Raw genomic sequence first — 25142 nt, forward strand, 5'->3', positions numbered from 1 at the left:
ATAATAGAATATGAATGAGGGAAACACTCCCTCCCAACCTAGCAGTTGCCTTTTAGGGAGGGAATTGCCTCTTTCAATTGCTCAGCCCCACGGGATCTCTGTCTGTGTTAAATTCCACAAGGATCTGGGGGTTTGCCCGGTCTAATTCCAGTGCACAACTGTGGGATGGAGGCACTTTGGGCTGCAAAGCCTTCCTTGGGGAAGAGACATCCTGGTGGGAGATTGATGGCAGCTGGTCTTCCCTGTGCAAGCCAAGAAACAGAACTGGGGTGAGAACAGAGAATTCAAACTGCAGCCAGGGCAAGGCAGAGGGGAAATGAGTGGTTGGGGGGCTGGCTGGAAATCCTGGCAGGCAGCTGTGGCTTCTGCCCCTCTCCCGAGCCTGGTGCCCACAGGTTGGTGATCTTGCTGTGCTCTCTGGACTCCCAGCTGCTGCTGGAGGCACAGGTGGTGCCACAGCCAAGGGACCTTTCCCCATCTGGGGCTGGCGAGGTGCCACCCCTCTCTTTGCCCTCCTTTCTCTCTCTTTCCTTGCTCCAGACCACAGGGCCTCACAGCTTTGAGCCCTTCACACCTCACCACTGCTGTGCTGAGTAGTGGGGGGCATCTGAGGGCCCCTTTGGATCTGCTGGATCACAGCACCAATGCTTTTCACCGACTTGACAAAGCTGGAGCAGCTTCCATGAATTTCTGTTAATGACTCCCTTGGCTAATCCTTTCCTTGACCTAAAGGCCAGTCTCCTTCCACCCTCATACACAGCACAATGAGAGGATCCAGCTCACTGTAGTCATATAAAGCAGCACAGGGATGAAAACCAACTGCTTATACTGGAGATCTGCCTGTTGCAGGATCTATTCCCTACCTCTGGCAAAGAACCAAAAAAATAACCAAATGTGTCTCATGACAAAGAAAGACCCATTTCTGTTCTCCCCACTATGACATGAGAGCAACAAATGACATTTCCCTACACCTCCAAAAAAAAGCAAGACTCTGCTTTATTAAGTGATGGTAAATCCACCCCTAAGGATTCTGGAGACCACTTCCCAACGACATGGAGAGAAAACATCATCTCTTTTAGTCCTATAATGATTCCTACAGCAATGCAATTGAGCTGCCTCACAGATCTTGACAGATTCCGAGCTTAGGAGGAGCCTCAAGTTTACATGCTATGCTTAATTTCCTTTCGGTTGACCTTAGAAGAAATCTAGTTTGTTTCACAAGCAGCTCTGGATGTCAGCAGAGGCTGATGAGCAATAGAGCTAGGAGAGAAAGGCCATTTAGTGTCTCATATAGATCTGTTGGAGGAGGCAATTGATCAATTACATATTTAGAAACACACTGGGGATGGGAGCTGGTGGTGGCCATGTGACCATCTATTTTAACATCTCTCTCTGCAGGAGAGAAAAAATTAAAATAAATAAATACATATATATAAAAAAAATTAAAAAAATAAAAAACCAATCCATTAGGCAGACAAGCTCTGAACACCACATGTTGCCATGCAGCCAGGTATCCCTCACACCCCCAGATAAAGCCAAGAGCAAGGCCAGCAGCAGCAGCTCTGTGCTGGGCAGGTACATTACCAGGCTGGGGGTAGGTTTAGGCATTGTCTTCCGTGCTCGGTGGACCTTGACTTCAGCATTAGCAGCGGGGACTTTTTTAGCATCCGTGTCCTTACTGCCCTCCCCGAGCTTGCTTGGCATCGTGGCTTGGAGCTGGGCAAAGGACCCCAGAGTCCTGCCTTTGCCTGCTCCTCCAGGCAGGGTTTTTGCAGCATGGCCAGTGAGAGAAGCAAAGCTGGTAGTCCTTAGAGGCTGCTCCTGTGCCATCTGCTTAGTTAGGATATATCCATTGCTCCCTGTGACAGAAGTCTGTGTGAAGTCATTTGCTTTCAGATGGTTTTGCTTCCCGGGCTCGCCGTCCCGCTCCGAAATGCCATTTTCTGCTATCCTATTTAATTTAGTAGTAGAGTCCTGCTGGCTCACTTTCGTGTTGTCCTGAGTGTTTTTCGCTGGGTTTGGGTGGCCCCCACCCTCGCTGTGCTCACAGGAACCATTGGTTTCACCATCTACAGCCATTTTTGGTTCCCCCACTTGCTTTTCCGTAGCGCTTTCATCTGCAGCCATGGCATTAAACCCTGGAGGGAGAGGGAGGAAGAGAGGAGAAAAGGGTCACAAGTGGTGTTGAAACTCCTAAGGGAAGGTATAGCTACTCACAGTGTAGGAGCAGCCCTCACCCCCAGCACCCCGTCTGATGTAAATCACAAAATCCCAGAATATTCAGGGGTTGGGAAAGACTTCCAAGATCATCCAACCATGGATTAACCACCATCAACTAAAACACAGCACTGAGTGCCAGGGTGTTCTCCCACCCACCTGCCTGGCCCTCCTGGATCCTCACACGGTCACATTTGGGGTGGGTAGCCCAGGTGACAGCAGTGCACTTCCTCCCACTTGTCTCAGCTGCAGATGTGGCCATTTATTCTCAACAATGTTTTTTTCAAGGTAAATATTATCTCTGGCTTTTCCAATAACTGCATTTATCAGACCATATGTCAACACCTCGCCTGGCAAACAAAACTCTGCCCCATCTAGCATCCGGATCTCTTGGTGAAACCCTTCCCAAAGCCAGTCTGACATGGAAAAGCTTTGCTGATAGGGCTGTCCCAGTGAGCTTTCTGTAGCACACAAACAGCCCAGCAGCCAAATGTCCACATCAGGGTTCTGCTGCTACAGGGAACATCACAAGGAATTATTCCCTGGCTATCTCTGAATGTTGTTCAGTGGGAATTGGCTCTTTCAGCACGACGAAGCACAACAGGACCAGGATTCAGAGGGAACAGCAGGAGTAAACACAGGAGTGAAGCGTGGTAAATGCATTTCTAGACTAAAATAATTCTATGATTTAAATGCAGCAAGGTTTTTGCAGCCTGACAAAGCTCACACACAACAACGCCCATATAAAACATTCCTTTTCCTTCCCTTCCAAACATTTCCCTGCTCCTTCAGCAATGACTTTTTCCCAACAAAGATTCCAAATCCAAGCTGAAAAAATCCAACTATGAATGTCATGTACTTGCAGGAAAGTTTCTGACATGACAACCCAGCAGCTCCCCAGCCAACCAGGAGTGATAACAACTTACTGGCACGCTCAGTGTAACGATTACATCAACCTGCTGTTAGGGATTCCTTGGCTTGTTTTCCTTCCAGAGACCAGACAGTTATGAAAAGCAACACAAGAAGTAAAGGAAGAGCTCTGTCAGAGAAGGGGGGATTGATTCAAACCAGCTCCCATCAAGGCAATTTTCACCTACAGGATCCAAAGAACCTGGAGTCACACTGGAGGAATAGCCAGACCTGGGTATCAGCACCTCCTTTCACAGTGCCCTCAAAGCTCAAACGGGCAAGGAAAACATTTCTGAGTCCCAGAATCAAAGCTGGAAAACCTCAGAGACCATCAAGTCCAACCTGTGACCAACCCCCACCTTGTCACCCAGCTCAGAGCACTGAGTGCCATCTCCAGGTGTTCCTTGGACACCTCCAGGGATGGGGACTCCAGACCTCCCTAAGCAGGCCCTTCCAACGGAGAAATTCCTGCTGCTGTCCAACCTGAGCCTCCCCTGGAACCCTGAGCCTCCCCCTGAGGCCATTCCCTCTCCTCCTGTCCCTGTTCCCTGGAGCAGAGCCTGACCACCTGGCTGTCCCCTGCTGTCAGGGAGTTGTGCAGAGCCACAAGGTCCCCATGAGTCTCCTTTTCTCCAGGCTGAGCCCCCCTCCAGCTCCCTCAGCTGTTTCACAAACGTCTCTTCTGACCTGGCAAGAACCTGGTGCCAGGCTAGTGCACAAAGGATCACCAGGACCCTGAGATGACAAATCCAGGCTGAGCTGACTGCAAAGCCCAGCTCCAAGCACAGGGAGCTCCCTGCACAAGTCAGCAGGGAAGAGACCCAGCACCACCCAGCTCACCAGAACAGCTCTTCCCAAAACCCACCCAAATTCTCTTTCCATTGGTAAAAAAATCCCCTCCCCCATTTCCTACCATTTTTTAATACGTGTTTAGTCCATATTAATCATGGAATGACAGCGTGTCCTGAGCTGGAGGGACCCACCAGCATCACCCAGTGCAGCCCCAGTCCCTGCCCAGACACCCCCAACAATCCCCCCTGTCCATCCCTGGCAGCGCTGTCCAAACGCTCCTGGAGCTCTGGCAGCCTCGGGGCCGGGACCATTCCCTGGGGAGCCTGGGCAGTGCCCAGCACCCTCTGGCTCAGGGAAGAACCTTTCCCTGATATTTAATATCTCCTTCCCAGTGCATTGACCAGAAAGATTTGGGTACAGTTCCTGCCCAAACAGCACTGGCAGCTCCAGATTCTAAAAGTGATGCACTCTGGTAGTTCAAGCGACCTTATCATTCCCTAAACTTCCTGGGTTTTGCTTCCCATCTGAGATTTAAAGACATTTCCAGCAAACTGAAAGGCCTTAGGCCTGGTCAATAGAGGTGAAGCATCCAATCCAGCCCCTGGATGGTCAGTGCTGAGCTCACACCAGGCTCTGCTCAGGGGCATCTCAAAGACCTCCTGCAGCACCTGACCCCTCCAGACTGCCCATCAGTGAAGAGGGGGACAGTCCCTCTGATGCTCCTGATTTCAAGTGAAAGCCACAGATATTTGGCACAAAGCATCTTTCCAGATGTATCTGGAAATTCTCTCCAAACCCTGAGTGGTGGATGCCCTGGGAATCAGCTCTGGCCATTTTTCCTGATAAGACACTGCATTAAGAGATCCATTCCCCCTAATTCCAGGCAACCCAGCATGGGATTGCCTCCCATGTGGGCTCTGCTGGCTCACAGCTTCCAGAGAGCTCCAAAACACCCAAAAATTGCTCCCCAGTGCTCTCTGGAGTACACAGAGACAAAAACCTCACCTGCAGGAGCAATGACTGAGGGTTCTCCAAGCAGGATTCAAAGCTATCACCTCCACCTGCTCCCTCTCACACCACCCAGACCTCCCTGTGTACAGAAAGAGGCACAAGGGTTTGTTTTTGATAGCAATAATTCTGGGAGAAGATAAAATGCACCTTTTTTCACTGTTTTATTTAACTATTTGAAAATCTGTGGGCAGAGGGAACCACAACTATGCCTTTATTCTTTCAATTCTTGTTTCTCTCTCTGCATTCAGGGTCTTTAAAAGGCCATTTAAGCAATTATTGCAGCCAAGTCAGTGCCAGGAAAAAAAAAAGAAAAAGAAAAGCAACAAAAAATAAGCTCTCTAACCACGGCTGGAGGTTTCTAGAGCTTAGCTTTAGGCACCTGGCTGAATGAAGCCTTCAATATTTGTTGATTTAAACAGTGTGTTCTCTCACCAGAGCAGTCAAAGAACTTCATTGGCTGACTGTGAGATAAACTGAATAAGCAGAGGGCAAGAATCAGTGTACCTGCCATGAAAGCAACCAAAACAACATGAATTAGAGCACTGCTCTAAGGAAGTAACTGCACTGCTCCAGAAAGCATCACGGGCTTTATGAAAAATCCATGAAGCTAAAATTCAAATCATATACACACTCTTATTTCTCTTATTGTGAAATGCAATCTGATTGATTGTGGAAGTGGCAGCAGCCTTCCAAACCTGTGTGAGCAGAGATTTGATGAAAGAGAGATATGGAATTTCTCCACAGCAGAGGCCAAGGACTGAGCAGGAAGAGAAACCATGCTTCCTTTCATGCAAACTCTGGTGATTTTATATGACACAAAAAATCAGTGGTTCAATTGGAAATGAACGCCAGACTTCAAAAGTGCTTAAAACATATATGGGATTTAGATTCCTAAATCTCAAAGGAATACAAAACCTTTGCCTTTAGGTAACTTAAGAGCCTGAATTCTGTTTGCAGAAGGACACAGATTCATAGTTTATATCCAACTGAAAATTAGTTAGATTAAGCTTTTTAAAGTACCTCTACCTTTTGTAATTAGGACTTCTGTTCATTATCATTGGAAACCTTTGGAACATTTATTTTCCATCTAGCATGCTGCCTGTATCAAGGGGATTAAACCTTTCTGTTCTACCAATTCCATTATTTTGAGGGGTTTGAAAGGAAAAAGCCTCCAACAAGCCTTAGACACTGCAAGCAGGATCTTCCCTTTCTTTGGGGTAAAACCCCCTTCTTTCTCCCATTTCCTCTCCTGGCAGCACTAAAACAAACCCACGAACAGTTTGGAATGCCATCATTTCCTATACACTGAGCTCCTGCACAGCTCTGGGCTCCTGCAAGAAGCACCACTCCATTATCCCCACCTCCAGCACAAATTACAGAGCTGCCCATGGAGAACTAGTTTATGTCAAGAGCTGCATCACAATTTGCATGGCAACTCAAGTGAGCTGGTCGGGTTTTCCCAACCAAGACACCTGATCTGGTAACAGGAAAACAGGAATTGTCATCCCAGGTTCACCAAGGGCACCTGCACAGCACTGCTGAATAGGCACAACTCGACATATTTCACACCCTTGCTGAACTCTGGCCCACATACAGGGATGGGAACACAAACCAGAGCCAGCAGGAGCCTCACAATGACAATACTGAATCAAGCAGCCCACAAAAGCTCTTCAACAGCTCCAGACACCTAAAGAAACACTTCTTCCTGACGTGACCTTTTCATCTCCCCTTCTTCATTCCCAAAAAAAAAAGCTTCACTGAAAATCTGCTAAAATCCTCATTTCAAATACACCTCATGGCAGTGAGTTCTCCCCTTGAAAATGCTGTTCAGCAGCTTTTCTGCTCCTGTGTTACAAGTGCAAGGGAATTATGAAAGTAAAGTTGGTATTTCTCTAAAACTTTGTGACTTCACAGCATTCATCCCTTCTAAGTAGGCCAAAACAAGGTTTTCTCCTCACATTAAGTCTTCTCTCCAAGTCGCTCACTGCTCTTTAATCTACAACCACCCTTTCTTTAATTAAAAAGAAATAAAAGGTAGGAAGTTCTAGCCTGCAACCATGAAGTGTAACTTTATTAATTAGAGGCATCCCCAATGCCAGATGCAGCAGGAAAAGCTTCTCCCATGGACCCCAACACTACCTGAATTCCCATCCAAGTTTGGATCCATTTAAAACCCAGGTAATGTGCCCAAGAGATTTACTGGTGGTATTTGAACTTGATACCAAGCTGGCACAAACTTCAAGTAAAAACATATTCTTTAGGGGCTGGGTACATTTCAGTAACACAAAGAATTTAAGACTCAGGAAGCTGGGCTATTCCACTATCCCTATGACTCTACATGGCAAAGAAAACCCAATAATAAATTTAAATCCCTCCTCTGAATTGCCAACTCCCTGAGAGCACTGCAGAGCTCCCAGGCTCAGGCAGAAGGGTCAGGCTCAAGTTTTCATCACAGAAAATCACAGTAATTCAAAACGGAATTAAAATGCCCCCAAAGAAAACAGATTGTGATGAAAGTAAGGGAGAAACAAAAACAGGATGAGACCACCTCACCTAACTTTAGGTTTCTAAAAGGTATCTCACACTCCAGGGGTCCCGAAGCCACAGCTCAAAAGCAGCACAGGCTGACTTTAAACATCTTTGGACAAACTCACCCCTGCCTGGACCATGCCTAACCTGCCTGCTACCATATCTAAGCAGAAACAAGATGGATTAATTCAGAATTAGAATGATAACTGTGAAAAAAACACAAACCTAAATTCGGCAAACTTAACTCTCTCCTAGCCCAGATGTCAGTTCCTCTTCACTCTCTTTGCCTGCTGGGGGTTCCAGCCCTTTCAGCAGAGCCAGACCTGGCTCCAGTCCTGCCCTGGAGCTCACCAGAGCTGGGTCCAGCCTGCCAAACTTACCTGTGGGCAGAGGCTATCTAACAGATGTGTCACTGTCCCCACCAGCCATCCTGGCCACAGCCAGAGGGGACACAATCACCTCTGTGGGGACCCAAAGGGACAAGCACCCACAGAAACTTCCCATCTGAGGGAGGCCAGCTATCAACTCAAAACCCAGTGTTACTCTGACAACACTCTTTTGAAAACAAAAACAAAAAACGAAGGCTTAAATGTATTTTTAAAGTTTGGAGTACAATGCCTGGTGAAACAAAATAAGAAAAACATGCAAATATTAGGAGCCCTTGTGCTCCAGGCCAAACTGCAGCCACCAGGCCTGAGGGAAAAGAGAGCAGAAAAGAAAAGAAATAGAAATCAAAATATATTCTGCAACAAATGCACTACTATCTTATCGGAACTTTTACACATTTTTCTGAGCCTCTTGGTACTGAGGAGTGGTGATGGAAAGACACTCTGCCCATGGGATTCTCCATGCATTTCCTCAGAACAGAGCCCAAGCAGAGCCAAGAGGCTTCAGCTGCTGCAAGACAAATGCTCAGTCAAAGACAGGGCTTAAATGAACTTAGCTTAAATGAACTAAGCAAAGGCAGAGCTTAAAGGAAAAGCTCAGGATTTGGAAGTGCAGACTAAGAAGTGTATACAGCTGTATTTATATACACACACACACCACACAGCTGTTCTACCTTAACCACTTTGCAGATCATCCTTAAAACACCACAGATCCCACAGCCTTTGATTCCATACCCAACTGTCCTGCTGGATAAAAGTGAGAAAAGCACCTGCTTTTAATCTTTATGTTACAGTAATTCCCTTCCCGCTTCTTCCTCTAACTCCAAAAAAAAGGAAAACTGCCAAGTAGAGAAGAGGCCAGCTGCCATCAGAAGGATGAAGATGTTGGGACTAAAACCACACAGATGAGGGAGACGTGGCAGCTGGAGACCCTGAATCCATTAGGAAGGAAAGCATCCCCTCCATCACTGAAGGCTGGAGAGGGCCCTGAGCAACCTGACCCAGTGATGGCATTGCTGCCCATGGCACAGGGTGGGAACTGGATCATCTCTAGCATCCCTTCCAACCCAAACCAGTCTGGGATTCTGAGATTCTGGGACTGAAGCCAAAAAGCAGAACATTTTGAAGATCAGAAATGCAGACAAATGTGTTTTCAGGCAAAAGCTGGTCTCTGAGGTGAGTTATTGATGGTCTCTTCTTTCCCCCAAGCCCTTGTGAAGATGGGTTAGTGTCCAGTTATTTCCAGACTTCAGATGTCACTCCTCTCTGGAGCACTGTGACCCTGCACACCAAGAGGCAAAACAGGAAAAGTAAGCTAGAAATAGGAAGAATCAACTTCTGCTGTCAGTGCTGAACATGGAGGTTACACAGGTAGGATTAATGGGATTCAGCACCTGGCCAGTGGTCTGGGAATGCTGGACTCAGAGTCACAGAATCAGAGGACTCAGAATCACAGGGATTGGAAGGGACCTCTAGAGAGCACCCAGCCCAACCTCTGCCAAGGAAGGGTCACCTGGAGCAGGTGACACAGGAACATGTCCAGGTGGGTTTGGAATGTCTCCAGAGAGGGAGACTCCACAATCTCCCTGGGTACCTGATCCAGAGCTCTTTTTCCCTTCCTCATGCTGAGGTGGAACTTCTTGTGTTTTAGTTTATGGTCATTGCTCCCTGTCCTGTTACTAGAACCACTGAACAGAGGCTGGCACCATCCTCTGACACCCCCTGGAGATATTTATGTGCATTAATCAGATCCCCTCTGAGCTTTCTCTGCTCCAGACTAACCAGACCCAGCTGCTGCAGTCTCCCCTCATATGAGAGATGCTCCAGACCCCCTCACCACCTTTGTAGCCTCTGCTGGAACGTCTGCAGTAGCTCCTTGTCTTTCTTGCATCATGAAGAACTGAACCCAAAACTCCAGATGTGGTCAAGTAAAAGGGAAGGATCATCTCCCCTGATCTTCTGGCCACACCAAAATGCCCTCCAGCATTCCCTCCTAGCCCCCAGGACACAGATTGAACATTAACAGTTAAACTGTGTCAACAGTTTAATGACTCAGAGCAGGTTAACAGCCTCCATGAAACTCATTCATCCCTTTGCCATGGGATGGGGCCACAGCCACGAGCTCAGCTGTGTCCAGGGGATGCTCCTGCTCCAGGCACATCCTTCCAGGGGCAAGGGTTCCAAACACAGCAAGCGTTCCGTGCACAGCTGGGTGAACGTGTAAAATTCTGAAGCATCACATTGCTCTGCCTGGCCTCCTGCCGTCAGCCTCAGCAGGAGATCCCAGTGCCAAGTACCTGAGGAGAGTAGATTAGTCCTTCCCTCCTTTCAAGCTGCCATCCCTGCACCTGGGAATGCAAAGGCTGCAGCTGCTCAGTGGAAAGCAGCACTTCCTGTGCTCACAGCAGCTTCCTACCTGCAATAAGAGGGAGAAAAAGGAAAAAAAGCCCCTCCAGGAGTTAAAACCCTGACAGTCTCCCAAAGTAGGTTGAAGTTTATCTGAGAGCAGTGACTGTGCAGGTCTCACCCAGCACTAGGCTCCAGCACTGTGGCTCCTGTAAAGCAGCTGCCTTGGGTGAAGGCTCTGAAACTCTGGAGCAAATTGAGTCCTTCATTCCCAACACCCCTTCCTACTCCTTTGTGCTGCTGCTTTACTGGAACTTTCCACCCCTGGGCACGGGAAATCAGAAAAGGAGTGGTTTGCCTTGAAAGGTCAAGGGAGTGAAGCACATGAGGAGAGCTGAATTCACTTGCAATTCTTGCAAAGAAACCACTTTTTAATAGTTTCTTTCTGAGTCAGACTAAAGACAATATGGCCTAATAAAAGCTTTTTTTCTACTCATCTCCCATCTCCCTGCCCCCTTCCCCACCCTGTCAAAGGGAAGTATGAACTTAAGCTCACACCCACATGTAAAACTGAACTGAAACATTTCCCACGGAGCACAGAACAGCCTCATCACAGCTTTTTTCTATCTGTGTTGAGCAATTTTAGACAGAAAGGGACAATGAGCCTAGTGAACACTTCCACAGGCTGGGACTCACCCCCAGAACTGGAAACAAAAGTGCTGGAACATGCAAAGAGCTTGTTCCTACAAATGCATGTTACATTTATAGTTCACTCATTTCTCTTTATCATGATAAAGGCAGAAGAGGACAGCCCAGGTGGGAACCACAGGGCACTTCTGCAACACCTCCCTCTTGAGGAACAAAGAACAGAACACCACAACTGCCCACCCAAGGGCCTCCCACCCTCAGGATGTTCCCTGAGAGCACCCACCCCATCCCAAACATCAACAACCTATCCCCAGCTGCTGAGATGCACCAAATGAAGGCTGACAAGCTGAGGACCAGGAAAGGTCCACAACCTCAAAGCAGCACAGCAGTGAGGGCCGGGATGGATGGGGCTTGGAGCACCCTGGTCTGTGGAAGGTGTGCCTGCCCATGGCAGGGGTTGGAATGAGATGAGCTTTGAGATCTCTTCCAGTCCAAACCAGCCTGTAATCCTGTAATTATGAACTGGGGCAGCTCAGCTACTGCCCCACCAGAGCAGGAGCCTTCCCTGCAACAGATCTCCATGGAGATCTCCAACATGATGACGTCCACCAGTGCTGGAGCCAGGCAGTGCTCACAGGCACCACTGCAGCTGACAGGCCTTGGGGTCACACCCCTAAATATCAGCCAAGGCTTCAAGCTACCTGAATTTCCTGTCTTGTCTTGGACTCAGGCAAAGCTCAAGTTTGTACAGAGGTGGAACTGGTGCAAGCCCATTCAGACACAGCAGTGCAGCTATGGGATGTGCTAACACAATTCCAAAGGGGACCTGACCTGCCCTCGGCATCAGCACCCTTCTGAGTCAAGGGGGAGTGAAAAGAGGGGAAAACAGAGCAATTCACAGTAAGCTTTTAGCCTAAACAGCATCTTTAGTCAGCCTTTGCATCTGCACCTTCAAGCCTCGGGAAGTTTAGATTCCAGGTTGAATATTGACAGGTTACCTGCCAGGGGGGTTTTCCCAAAGGTAACACAATCCAGAGCAGGTTCAGTCACATCATGGCTCCCATCAAACACACCCTCAGTAGCCCAAACCAAACCAGTCTGTGCCACTGACAAAGATATTCAACAGCACCATCCTCACCACTGAATGGAAATGACTGTTCAAGAAAACTTGAAGAGAGAAAGCTGAGACTTCAAGGTGCTTTTCTAGTCCTCACATCCCAGCTCTATCCCTGAGTCAGGAAACTGGGCTCAAAGAAACTATTCCATGCCATCCTGTGAGTGTGCTGGAATGATTTCATGTTCAAGCAACAGTCAAAAATGTGAATTCTGTGCCAGCACTAAACACTGTTATTAACAGATTTTTGGGCTGTGAACCAATGTTCTGGTGGTGATGATGGTCTGAGGAACCCAGCTGGGGAGCCAGGGGCAGCAGGGACAATGTCCCAGCACAGCACACACACACAATGGTCTGTGACACTCGTGTGTGCCTGCAGAGGCAAGGACACGTTCTGAACATTCTGGAAGAATGGAGACTCACATTTAGGAGTTTCTTTTCCCTGGGAACAGAGTAGGACAACAGACTGGAGTGGTTGGAATTTCAGCACCTTGTGAAGCCTCAAGACTCTTTCTGCCCAGGGAGGGCTCTCAGTTTCCTTCTGACTCAGCATTTGCTCCAAGGCAAGATCAGTCAAGAGGCACAGAAATGTCTCTTCCCACCCTCCTCCTGGATTTTTTACCTCCACAGATTCTTGACACCTTAAGATCAACCAAGAGCTACAAAAACAAGCTTTATAATCCTGAGCTAAGAAAGGCAAAGGGTCAAAGTGAGCTTCCCCCAGAGCAACACAACCTCCCACCGGCACCTCCTGACACCTCAGACTTTGTCTCTGCTCCCAGACCAGAGGTCCCTATGCCATTACTGCTGGCAGCAGGATTCCTGTGCTCCCAGTTAATATCCAAGCACCTGACACAGCATTCAGTACTTCTGCCTGTCCTGAGCTTTATTTTCTAACTAGAGCAGCTTGACAAAACATTATGCTGGACAGAAAAGAAAAAGAAATGCTGTACTCACACACAACTAAATTAAGTCCAAAATTTTACTTCTAGATAACAGTACGGATTTAGATGGGGCCAGTTCAGTGCTTTCCTAATGCTCTATTATGGAAAGGAGAACAAAAATACACCAAATCCCTGAAGAGTTATGAGAAGTAACTAGTCCAGGAACAATAAAACCTTGGAAATAAAGGAGGGAGCTGGGAGAAAGATAAAGGGTGGTGGGTTTTTTTTTTCCCTAATCCCACTGACACATTCATTAAGCCCTTAGATTTGTGTGCATGTAACTCACAGACAACCCTGCAGGAAAAGGCTTTGTCAATTGAACCTGTGCTGCATCCTGCACAGTAAAAGCTGCAGAACACACACAGGAGCCATGAGGTGTGGGGTGCATGACCCCTCTAGCCACCCTGCAGCCATTGGGGCTGCTCTGCAACAACAGAGAAATCCACAGCAAAACAGAAAGTCAACGTTCCTAGAGGGAGGAAAAGGTCAGTGTGGGGTGGGATCAGAGTTCAGCTAAAACCAGTCACACACAGGAAGTTCAAAGTAACTCCTGTGCACTTCACACCAAAGCATAAGTGAAAATTAGATCTTCTTCAGGGGAGTGTTGAGGGATGAACTGAAAAGCAAATCTGCATCTTTAGTGGAAGAGCCCTGCTGAGAATAAACACAGGAGAAGGGAGCCTGTGTTAGTGGAAGCACACCTGAGGTGCTGGGAGCACTGAGCACATCTCCAAGCCCCCAGTTTTGTCCCCATCACGAGCCAGCTCTGACCCTCAACCAGGGCAGGTGCTCACCTTCCTCTTTGCTGTTGGTGATGTCTTTCAGCAGCTCAGTCTTCATGCAGCTGTCTTTCCTTGGCTCTCCCTTACTCAGCACTGCTCGCTATGGTGGGGGAGAAAAAACAGAAATATCAGGGTTGAGCTCAGTGCTCAGACACACGGTGCATTCAAAAGAAGAGACAATCATGGACACATCCTGTTTACAGCACAGCCAAACCTCCCTGTGCAAAATAAAGGCTGCCAGGAAGTTGCCACCAAGGCACAGGTCACAGATAAAACACGGCAAGGTTGGCCCCAGCTGACAGCCCGAGGAGCACAGGGGCTCCAGGCTCTGCCCTGGGCTGGCACCTCCCAGCTCTGCGTTGGATGCAGCCAGACAGATTTTCCCAGTGCAACGTGCCTAGGAATCCAGCTGAGTCCATCTGTGTGAAAGGCGTCTTGAGGAGGTGACTCTGAATCCCCCAAAACTTTTTAGGCTTTGGGTGGGGGAAGCAAGATCTATCAGACTTCTCACTACAACTTCATTTATCAACATTTCCAGCCCATGTGCTTTTGGTGGTTCGGTTGGGCTTTTTTTGTAGCTCATTCAAATGAACATCCAAAAATGCAAACCATCCGTCAGCTACAGCTAACTCCTCATTCATAACATCCATGTTTATTAAAGTTAATCAGCTCTATTTTTAATTCTATAGAAAGCAATTTTTCTTTTTCCCCCTCTTTTTTGAAAAAAAATTATGCAGAAAGGGAACACCTGCTCATCTCCTCTGCCTTTCACACGCCTGGCATCACGTTGTTAGCTCAGGTTTGCAGCCTTAATACCTTCTCTTTCTATTTTGAAGTAGCAAGACCAAACAAAAAAGGAAAATAACAACAACAACAAAAAACAACTACCAAAATAAACCAGAAGGAAAATTATATTGAAAAAAATAATAATAACTAGAAGGGGTCTTTGCCACAGCTGTGTTTAAGGAGAGCACTGGTGTGGAGGCAGAGATGGGGAGTGCCCTGCAGAGCTGGAGGTCGGTGCCGGCACAAGAATAAGTCCAGGTCAAGCCAACTGTTGTAGGCCAGCACGGGGAGCAGATGGTGCCTGCAGCCATGCAAATCACAGGGTTTAAAGCACACTGGGTGATAAAGAAAGAAAAACAACCTGCCCACCTCCCTTAAAGCAAGTGAGGGGGATGAGACCGCATGGAGCCTGGTGTGGCAGCTCCCAAACCTTGCCAGCCTCACCCACGGCTGTGTGGGATTGTCCAGAGCTGGCAGGGGAGATGGGCTTTGCTGCTGCTGCTGTCACCAGCCACCCTGCCAGGCTAGTGAACTCAATGCAATGCCTTGTGCTGGCAGGTGCTGCAGAGCAGCCCCCAGCCCCATGCAGGGCTCATCCAGCCCCAGATGCCTGCAGGATCACCCTGTCCTGCACCCAAATCCACCACGGCAGAAACAGACACCAAGGGAAGGAGGGAGACAGATCCCTGGGAAAGCCTCCACCACCTGCCAGGCCCAGAGCTAAGGGCACTTCAAGGATGGCTCCTGCAGCACAGGACAGAGTCTGTGGGTGGCTGCCTGTCCCTACCTGTCCCCAGTCTGCCCCGAGCACAATCAACACAAACCCGCAAAGCCACATCTCAGTGCTCTCAGCACCAGGAACTTGTGCTCCAAACACAGCACCTTCAGACCCCCCAGTCACAGACCAAAAAGCTGCTGTGAGCATTGGAAAGCTCCACTCAGCCCAGCCTGACACAGAACCTACCTTCAGCAGACAGTGGCCAACAGCTTCCATTAAGAAATGATCATAAAACACAGCTTAAACTCTGAACATAGAGCATCTGGTTTATTTATTTATTTGCTAAGCCTGTAATATATATCCATGCTGCAAACATGAGCTTGTAAACCCTACTTCTCCTCTAGTCAGATCTCTTGCAAACTGGGAATAACCTTGATTTTTCTCATGGATTATCTTGCTGCAACACTTGAGCAAAGAGAGCTAAGAGTGCTCGAGGGCACCCCTGGCTCCCACCACAGCCAGGGGCACCCAGGCCCTCACGACAGGCACCAGCAGCAAATAAAGAGCCTCAGTCAGTCTAACAGGGACCAGTTTGTTTTCCCAACCTTTGTTGCAACAAGGAGAGGTCTTGATATTCCTGCTACTCCACTGACTCATACAAGAAGCCCCAGGATTTCCAGGGGCCATTCTTAGCCATCTGAGCCTAAGTTTTTCTATATTTTCTAAGCAGTACCCTCACTCCACACATCACCCACGCTCTCCCTTCCACAGAGGCACTGCTGCTGCTTGCCCATGAAGAAAAGGCACTGCAGGAACCCTGGAGTCAATGAGACCTTGACCACCCTTCCTGCTCGCTGCAGTCGCCAGCAGCTGAGAGCTGCCTGCCCAGCTCTCAAAGCAGAATTCCCAACTGCAAGAGAGAAACCATCACTTTTGTCCTTTGAGAGTACAAAAGCTGGGTGCCAGGGCAAGGCTGGCCGAGGTGGCATCTCCCAGACTCTCCTGCTTCCTACTTCAGAGACAAACCCCTCGCTAGCAGAGGCGACGTTACAACTTCCCAACAAAAACTCGGCACCAAGGTAGAAAATAAAATAAGAATTAAAAATAAAAAGCCAACTGTGAATTTTGAAGCATTTTGATCAGAAGGAAGCTATAGGAAACCCCTGCAAAACACTCGAAGCCTCATCCCCCCAGGCCAGAGCTCTCCCGTGCTTGCTCCATCAACGCCCAGCACCGAGGGGCACCCATGGGGCACCCAGCACCATTCATTCCCACCCAGCTCCACCCAGCCAACTTAGCACCAACTTCACCGCAAGTGTCAATACCTCCAGCTTTTGTGTGTGTGTGTATGTATGTGTGTGTGTGTGTGTTGGGGGTTTTTGCCCTCCCCTCCCTTAAATCCAGAGCAAACTTCCCTTTCTGCTCACCCTCCCCATGCCCCATCCGTCCGCTCCCGATTGGCTGGGAAATCCTATACCCACCCTCCCCGCCGAGAAATGTCTGCTCTTGCAGCAGTCCCAACAAAGCCAACTGCCAAGCACACGCTGCTTCACAATAAAAGTCTCACTCGCTCCATTTCTTTTTCTCCTCCTTTCCCCCTTTCTCGCAGCCGCCTGCCTCCATTCCCTCGCCCACCCCAGACTGATTGTTAACCATCCGTGGCTGGAGAACCTCCATAAAGAGCACACACCAGCAGCCATGAAGCATTCTTGCCCTTCCCCCCCCCCCCACCAACCCTTAATTTTTAGGTTTCAAAGGGTAGAAAAAATTAGTGCATCTGAAGAAAGACTGATTGGGTCTTTGAAAGGGCTTTAAGAGCCATGAGGAGCCAAGCAGAGGAGTTACTGCTGGTTTAATTTTTTCCTCTCTGCGTCTGTTTACAAGAAAACAAGCTTCCTCTCCTCCATGAGGTCTTTGGAGGGGATGGAAGACAGGTCAGACCAGCCAAGGAAAGGCTCTGCAGCATTTCCAAACAGATGATGACTACAAACTACAGTGGTGCCTTTAAAACAAACAACAACAACAACAACAAAAAACCCACCCCATGAAGCAAAAAAAGCCCACCCAAAAAAAAAAAAAAAAAAAAGGAAAAGAAAGAAGAGAAAAAGAACAAAGCTGGGAAACACATAAAGAGCTTTCGCAGCCTCCTCTCCTTGGCATTTTCATCAGCCATCGGATGCCCTTCGCAAAGGTCCAAACAGGTTTTATAGGCAAAGACAACACATGCACAGCAAAACTCCAACATATTGCAGCTTACCGAGCCCAAGGGACCAGAGTTACATCATGAGCCTGAGCTCTCTGCTCTCCCGGCAGCCCGGGAAGGAGCGCAGGCTGAGGTGCCAAGATGTCTACCTTCACCAGGGTCTTTTTTTTTTTCTTTTTTTTTTATGTCTTAAAAATCAACGTTCTGGGAACCCGAGGCTCGGCAGCAGCGTTACTGTGAGCAGAGCCGTGCACACACAGCAGGTCCATCGGGAAGAGGGCTGGCAGCAGGAGACCCCTCAAAGTCCCTGTTCCCATCCGGGCAGTGGATGCACCAACAACACCTCTGTGGGATGGACAGCACTGGTCCTGCCTGGGAGCCCCCAGCTGGTCACCAACCCCTCCGAGGTGACACCACACCCCACTCACGACACAACCCCAGGGAAAACTCCCACCAGCCAGGAAAATGAGGGCTGCAGCAAAGGCAGAGACAAATCTCTCAACAAATGATGCAACCCCAACAGCGACAGATTCTTATTCGTTCATTTTTTCCCTCCTTCTAAAAAAGAAAATAAAAATAACACAACCCAAAACAACCTGTTCATAATAACCTTTGCCTTGAAGAGAAGACAAACATTTTGTAGTTAATTATATAGGAAGTAATGATTAAGAGAATGTTTGTAGAAAGAGAGTGTTTCTTTTGTAGGCATGGCGTGGCTGCTCATTTCAGATCTCAGCACTGGGCTTGGGCAAGGCCTGAGCTCAAGGCTTGTGGGGACGCTGACCACGGGCCTGTCATTAGAAACAACAGAAGCATTTGACCTGGAGAAGGAAGGAAACACATCCACCAGCATACCTGCCCTACAAAGCAGTCACCAGTCTCAAAGCTCCTTTTTTTCAGGCTAAGGCCACTTCCTTATAAGCCTCATGCAATCATGTGAACATGGAATTTTATCTGCAGCTCACAACAAGCACTGCCCTCAGCCTGAAGTTTGCTCCCAAATCAAATTCTTTGCAATTCTTTTGTCTCCTGAAATCCTTTCATCCAGACTCTTCTCCATAGAAAAGAAACATTTCCTTCTCAACCCCCATGTCCTCTCTCCTATTCCAGCCGCACACATCAACTCCCTGAGAATGGGGAAAGCACAGAAAGAGGTGCAAGTCCCTGCATGCAACAGCTGGGAACACGGAGACACGTGCATGAAACACAACAGGACTTAAAGTGACTTCTCCCAAGACAAGGCATTCCACGACGGCGTGCAGGCTTCAGGCAAGGGGGGTCTGCAGAGCCCCTGCCCTCCTGGAAAGGGGAGATCGATTTACACTTCCTCACTGCTTCCAGGCCCATCTAGCTGCATCCCAGTAGAGTTAAAGCCAGTGCAACTTGTGTGTGCAGGCAAATGTAAATCCAGAGCAGACAAAGGCGTCCCCTCCTTCCACGGGCTGAGGGTAGCAAGGAGTCCAGCTGCTGCCTGCCTTCTCCTAGCCCCCAGGAGGGGAGGGGGGGAAGAAAACCCTAAAATGGAGACCAAGATTCATCACTATCTCTAGCAAAAGCAAACCAGCCATTTCAGAAACACCCAGTCCCCAGGAACTGGCTGAGCCAGGACAATACCAGAGCACCATGAGGAGCCTGGCTCCAGATCCCAGCAGTCCAGAGCAGGGGAACTGGGAGGCAGCTCACCCCCATCAATGGGGCTCAGGTACCTCTTCAGCCTCCGCACTCCTCTTCCTCCCACCCCAAAGCACCGCAGCCAGCGGAGCAGGTCCCTGTCCCCCTGCCCATCCCCATGGGTGCCCAGCCAAAGGGCGCATGGGGCAGCAGAGGAGGGAAAGCCCCTCGTGGGCTCCCATGGGACCACGAGGACCTGGCTGAGCTGCCCACACCACCTCCACCTGGGTCACCTCCGGCCATCGAGCGGCCAAGCAGCGAGACAGCGGTGCCTGCGAGCTGGGAAAGCGGACGGGGAGAAGGGGGGAGAAAAAAAAAGACAAAATAATAATGAAAATAATCATAATCATAAAACTTGCACCCTCGGGCCTGTCCCTCTAATAACTACAGCAAAACCTCACCAAGGCCTTACTCTGCTGGAGGGCGAGAAAGCGACACAGCGCTGCCCAGCACCCGAAGTCCTGGAGGTGGGAGATCCTCACACCCTCTCCTCCATGGCCTACGGGCTTCGTCCCCGGCGTGGGGCCTGGTTTTTCTGCTCTGTCATTAAGAGTGGAGCCTGGTCTTTTCCTTCAATCCCAAGAATTGCACGGAATTAGATCATCTTTCTGGCTCGCCTCCCCCTACAGGCAGCTCCCGAGCATGCTCAGCGCGGCCGCGCTGCCATTTCATAACCGCATTGTTTACGGACACACGGACCTGCCATCTTTTGACAGGGACACAGGGCCCGAGTCCCTGCCCAGCGCCCCGGCCCCGCCACAAACACCCCTTTGGGGACAGGCACACGGCTAAAGCATGGAAAAGTAGAAGCCTGGGGAGTGATGGTGGTGTGTTTGTTGTTTTTTTCTGATGGTTTTTGTTTCTGTCTTCTCCTTTTTTCCTCCTTGATTTAGGTGAAAATCCACCTGCTTTGGAGGGAGAGGTTAACGCCTGTGGGGGCTGTGGGGAGGAGGAGCTCGCAGGGCTCGATGCAAAATGCCAGCCATGATTTTTAGCTTCTTTGAATCACAACTGTGCTTCGATGTCACCTAAAAATATAATCCCCAGCCCAGTCTGCCATCCTCTGCCGAGCCTTCCTCTGTGAGAGAAGGGCTTGGAAATATGGTATTTCCCTTAAATAAACAAGTTGGCTTAGTCCCAGCACATACAGTTTTCTCCTTTAAATGCAAACCAGAGTATTTTTGCAGCCACACAGGAAAACGAGGAGAGGAGGAGGGGAAATGTTCCTCATTTAACACCAAGAACTCCATGAAAAGCCTTGCAAGGTTGCTCGGAGCCCTGCTCCATTCCAGCCCTCTCCCTGTCTGTGCTGATCATACTTCACAGGTGAAAGCAGCTCTGACTTATGACAGAGAGAAAATGCCAGAAGAGCTGGAGGTTTCCTCATCCTTGGAACAAGGACAAGTTGTGAAAAGCTTCCTTTGCACGAGCCACTGTGCTGCTCAGGCACAGTATGGCAGCGTTGCAGGGAGGACACTTGCACGTCAGACCTTCTTAACCCCCACTGCCTCGACCCTTCTCCACGTCCTTCCCCCTCCCGATGGGGACTGAAGGAAAAACGTAAATAAATCACCTGTTTTGGAGGATGCAAGCTGTTGTGTTGGAGTCCACAGCAAGCTTTTAAAAGCTTGCTCAACATTTTCTCCCCTTCTATATTTTCCTTTTATTTTTTCTAATGGATGCTTTCCAATTAGCTTGTACAGTTTGAGAGCTTTGCTCCTGCTGCTTTCCTGACTACTGTAAATCCTGGCAGGCTGCCCTCCTCCTCTGCCCCCCTCCAGGACCAACACCACCCTACAGCAAAGCCAGACACATATCCTGCACCCAAGAGACCAAGGAGCTCACACAGGCACAAGAGGGACAAATCCCACTGGAAACACAAGGGGCCATAAGGGTCTGCAAAGAGGGGCTGGTGTCAAAACTCTGAATTTGGAGGAGTCAGAAAAAGTAACTGGCTGAAAATGGGAGTTGAGAATTATAAACTCAGGGATTCATTTCCAGATCACCGACATTCCATGTCACTGCAGGAACATATGGTCCTCCAAGGCTTGCAAGCAGGGAGCACATGCCATCAGTGCCCCGAGCCTTTGGGCAGACCCCAACACATGGTCACTCTCCCGCTGTGGCCATTCCTTGACCACTCTCAGCTCCAGGAGAGGGAAGGTGAGTAGGAAAAACTTCAGGGACAAGCAGCAAAAGGAAAAACAAAGAGGAGCAGTAGGAACCAAGCCAGCCCTCCCCCAAACCAGCTGGCCAGGAGAGTGAAACTCCTTAAAACTCCTTGTTTACCTGAATAAAACAACTCACTGCCATTGCATGACGTGCACATAATCCTCTTTCCTTAGGAGATAGCACCACATAGGAGAGCTCAGGGAAGTCAGGTCATGGAGCTGACTCTGCTCCCTGCTCAGGGCTGGTCTCAGAGGCTGAGCTGCAGAAATATGCCCCATGTGTGCCACAGAGCCCAGTTCTACCCAAACATGTTCTGGGACAAGGACAAGAACTCGTGCTGGCACTTCACAATCAGTTAAATACACGAAACGAAGCAAAACCAAGACCCAAAGGCCCCACTTTGGGGTCTTAACCCTTGCTGAGAAGCAGTGCCAAGCCCAGACCTCAGCAGCTCTCTTCCCTCCAAAGTAGGTCAGGCTTTTCTGCGTCTCTGCAGACGCTTCCAAAGGGCCCCAGCTGGCAGGGACAGAGTGCTGGGCGCTTCCAGCCAGTGCCACACCAGTGTCACCATGGTCACCACCACCCAGGAGCACACCTCACACACCTCAGCAGGTTTTTGGTTGTCTCCTCAGCCTTCATCAAGCCCAAAGCCCATTTTCTCCCTGGGTAAAGATGCTCAGGCAGCAGGTCAAGGCCTCAGCTCTTCACTGTTAAAGAGAAATCTCATCTCTCTCCTCGTGACTTCTGATGCCTTTTCCTTTTCTTCTGGATGATGAACAATAAGCACATTTATAGTCCAGTGGAGACATGACAGCTATTTAGATTAGGTATCACAGATTGTTTGTGTAAGATCCCTAATCTTTTAAATGCCATCTTCACATCTTGTTCCTTGATTGAAAATTCAATATTGTGCCTGCAGCTTTGAGGGTCTCCCTGGAGCACAGCAAGCTCAGGCCAGTGTTCTGCAGGGATGTCCATGCCTTTCATGGCCCCAGGACCTTCTGTGTCCATCACAAATCTCACTGAGGTCTGTGGCAGCCAGCAGAGTTCTTGCATGGAACACAAATCACAGAGAAAAAAAAAAAAAGACCCAAAAAATTCACAAGGGCAGAACCAGGGGGCTGAGTTTTAAAATATGTTGCAAACATGGACCTCCTGCCATGAATCAATCAGGGATGTTTCTTTTTAATCATCTGTTTCCTTGGATTGCTACTGTGATAAAAAAATAAATAAAAAGAAAAAGAGAGAGGGGAGGAAGTTGCCCCAAAATAAAAAGGATTGTTTCTTCCTGGTAAAATATTGTTGGCTCAGGCCTCCACCCAAGTGAGCCCTAGGCAGAGGCTGTGAAGAGAGACCCAGTGAGGAGGTGCCATGTGGCTACAGGCCCTCTCCTCTCCTTTAGAAGCTCAGTCTTCGAGCAGCTTGGGCACCCCAGGCTTTTTCTTCTAAGAGCTACAAGTAGGGAGGGCTCCTTGGAGAATTTTCCAGAAACTTCACACTTAAAAAGCACAAACAAATCCTAAAAACCCCCCAAAAAACCCAAAACCAAACTAACCGAGAGCGAGCCTCCCCATCCCAGGAGACAAACGAAAGGCACAAGGAAACAAAGCCCAAGGCCTGGGGGCAGCAATGCTCGGTGCTGAGCCCCTTGGAACCCATGGAACGGGACCATCCCAGCGGGACGGGGCCATCCCAGCAGGACGGGACCATGCCAGCGGGACGGGGCCATCCCAGTGGGACGGGGCCATGCCAGCAGGACGGGGCCATCCCAGCCCTCCTTCCCTCCCGCACACGGGGCAGCCATGAGCAGGAATATCCAAACAAATGAACAAACAACCCCAGCCATGCTTCCCCCGGTCTCTACTCCTCCTCTCCAAGGCCTCTCCTTCCCTGGCAGGACGCAGCCTGCCCTGCCAGGTCCTCGCCAGGCACGGGAGGTGGATGGACCCTGCAGTACCTGCGGGCAGCTGTTGTCTTCTTCTGGTGAAGACTCCAAGAGTTGCATATTCCAGATCCTCATGAGCAGTGATTCAGTTTCTGCTCATGTGATAAAGCTCCCTCTACAGAGTGAGCATGCCCAGAAGAGCCCATTTCACTGCTCCCTCCACTGCAGCCATTTCACAGAGAACCTGCCGGCTCCAGGGCATCCATTGGAGCGCGATTATCCCGGGCATCCCGGGGACGCACCGGTAATGCAGATCATCTGTCAACTTTCTGACAGGGTGCCAGGCCTCAAAACTGATCACTCGCCTGAAAGAAAGAGAAAGCTCTTTAAACCAGAGTGCTGTCTCGTGGCCCTCAAGAGTAGCACTTGCCCGTGGGAAAAGAGAGGCAGCAGGGACAGGGAGGGATGTTCACGGCTTGGGGATGTCCCTGGGCTGATGTTGTTGTGCTTAACAAAGTTCCTGACCTCTGAGAGCTGGGATGAAGGCACATGGGTTAAACTGATGCAGTGAGCATTGTCCAAGACAGTGTCTTCAAGATCCGAGCTGCTGATCTGAAAGGGAGATCATTTTCACTTTGGGGATTAATAACCTGACCTGGTACAAAGGACTTTGAAAGGGTATCACAAACACAGTCATGGAAGAGTGGGGGGAGAATGGAATGAAGGGATATCCTCATGGATCCATCCTCACCTCAATGAAGGGATAGTTCACTAAGAGCTGCAGGAGCTCTAAGTTCAGCCTGTGTCAAACCCGACACTACTGCTGGCCCAGCCAGCAAGATAACAGAAGAAATTTTAGCTTCAAAATAAAAGTAGTTTGTCTCTGTTCCACTTCACAATTAAGCACAAACTCTTGGCAATCTTCATATCTGCTCAGGCTCCCAGTAAAACTGCCAGAACAGCTCACAGGAACATCTGTAAGCAGAGCTAGGCTGGAAGGCATTCAAGGAAGACTGGCATTCATGGGAGGCAGGAGCAGGAGGCTGCTGGAGCCGGGTGTCAGGCTGGAGAACCTCCCCCCAAGCAGGGGGAGGGCGGCCGGCAACCTCGGGGAAGAGGCCAGAAGGAAGAGGAAACTCCAACATGGCCCTGTGGCACTACCCGTGTGCTCCAAGGCTAAGAAAAAACAGCTTTCCAAAAGAGGAGAGCACCAGAGAGCATCCTCCTTCAGAGAGAGTTCTCTTTAAGAGTAGAAACTGCAGTGAAGACTGGAGTGTAATGTGTGACAGGGAGCTGGGGAGGGCAGGGAGCAGCCTGCACTGTAGAGAGGAAAAGGCCATCCAAATCCATAGGGAGATCTGGAGGAGCCTGGGGATGATGCCTGCCCTGTCCTAGCACCAGGTCTCAGCACAGCACAAGAGCCATGGCCGGCTCTGCCAGGCTGGAAACATCCACAAGCCGCGTTTCCTCCAGTCCCAGCAGCTCTTTCACCACCTTGGCCAGGGACATTTGCAGAGATGCAATAATTAAAGCAGCAAAGAGCTGCTACGGATCTCCCTTGGCTATGAGGATGTTGTTTTCCTCTCCACACTCTGGAGAAGTTTCACTACTAAACAGTTAAAACACACAAGGATAAAACAAGATGATTGAAATTCATAGGCAAGGAGTATTTGAGGTGACAGTATAAAGAAAGGATCGCTCTTTCACCCACCGGGTTTTCGTTTGATGTGAATCTTAAGTTTTAATATACACAAAATGAGATTTTCCTGGCCTTTCTCTGAGTCGCTGAGAGGTGTAGAGGTAACTCATTTAAAGACAAATTCAAAAATCCCCAAACAAAAGCAACAAAACCCCGGCTACGCAGACAGAAGTTGCATTATCCACCGCATCAAAAGATTACTGTACTTCAAATCAAAGATGGCTTTAAAACAGTTGATGTGCTGCCCTTCCTTGCAGCATGAAATTACCAAGCTTTCATTAAAAGTCCAGAAATAGAAACGAAGATATTAACAAAAGGCAGTGTCAATGA

At 49.1% G+C, this 25142-nt stretch overlaps 1 protein-coding gene across 2 annotated transcripts in view; it reads right to left on the bottom strand.

Annotated features, from left to right (window-relative positions):
* Window positions 1-2138, bottom strand: part of LOC134051571 (histone-lysine N-methyltransferase EHMT1-like) — a 50645-nt gene extending 48507 nt beyond the window's left edge. The window contains exon 1 of one of the 2 annotated variants that reach the window (XM_062505383.1): window positions 1585-2138. In XM_062505383.1, coding sequence (XP_062361367.1) covers window positions 1585-2127 — 543 coding nt within the window. In that variant the 5' untranslated portion in view covers window positions 2128-2138. The remainder of the gene's footprint in view (window positions 1-1584) is intronic. The other variant, XM_062505382.1, reaches the window with a different exon arrangement.
* Window positions 2139-25142: the final 23004 nt, after the last annotated feature.

This window comes from Cinclus cinclus, chromosome 19 (assembly GCF_963662255.1).
Source record: "Cinclus cinclus chromosome 19, bCinCin1.1, whole genome shotgun sequence".
NCBI lineage: Eukaryota > Metazoa > Chordata > Aves > Passeriformes > Cinclidae > Cinclus > Cinclus cinclus.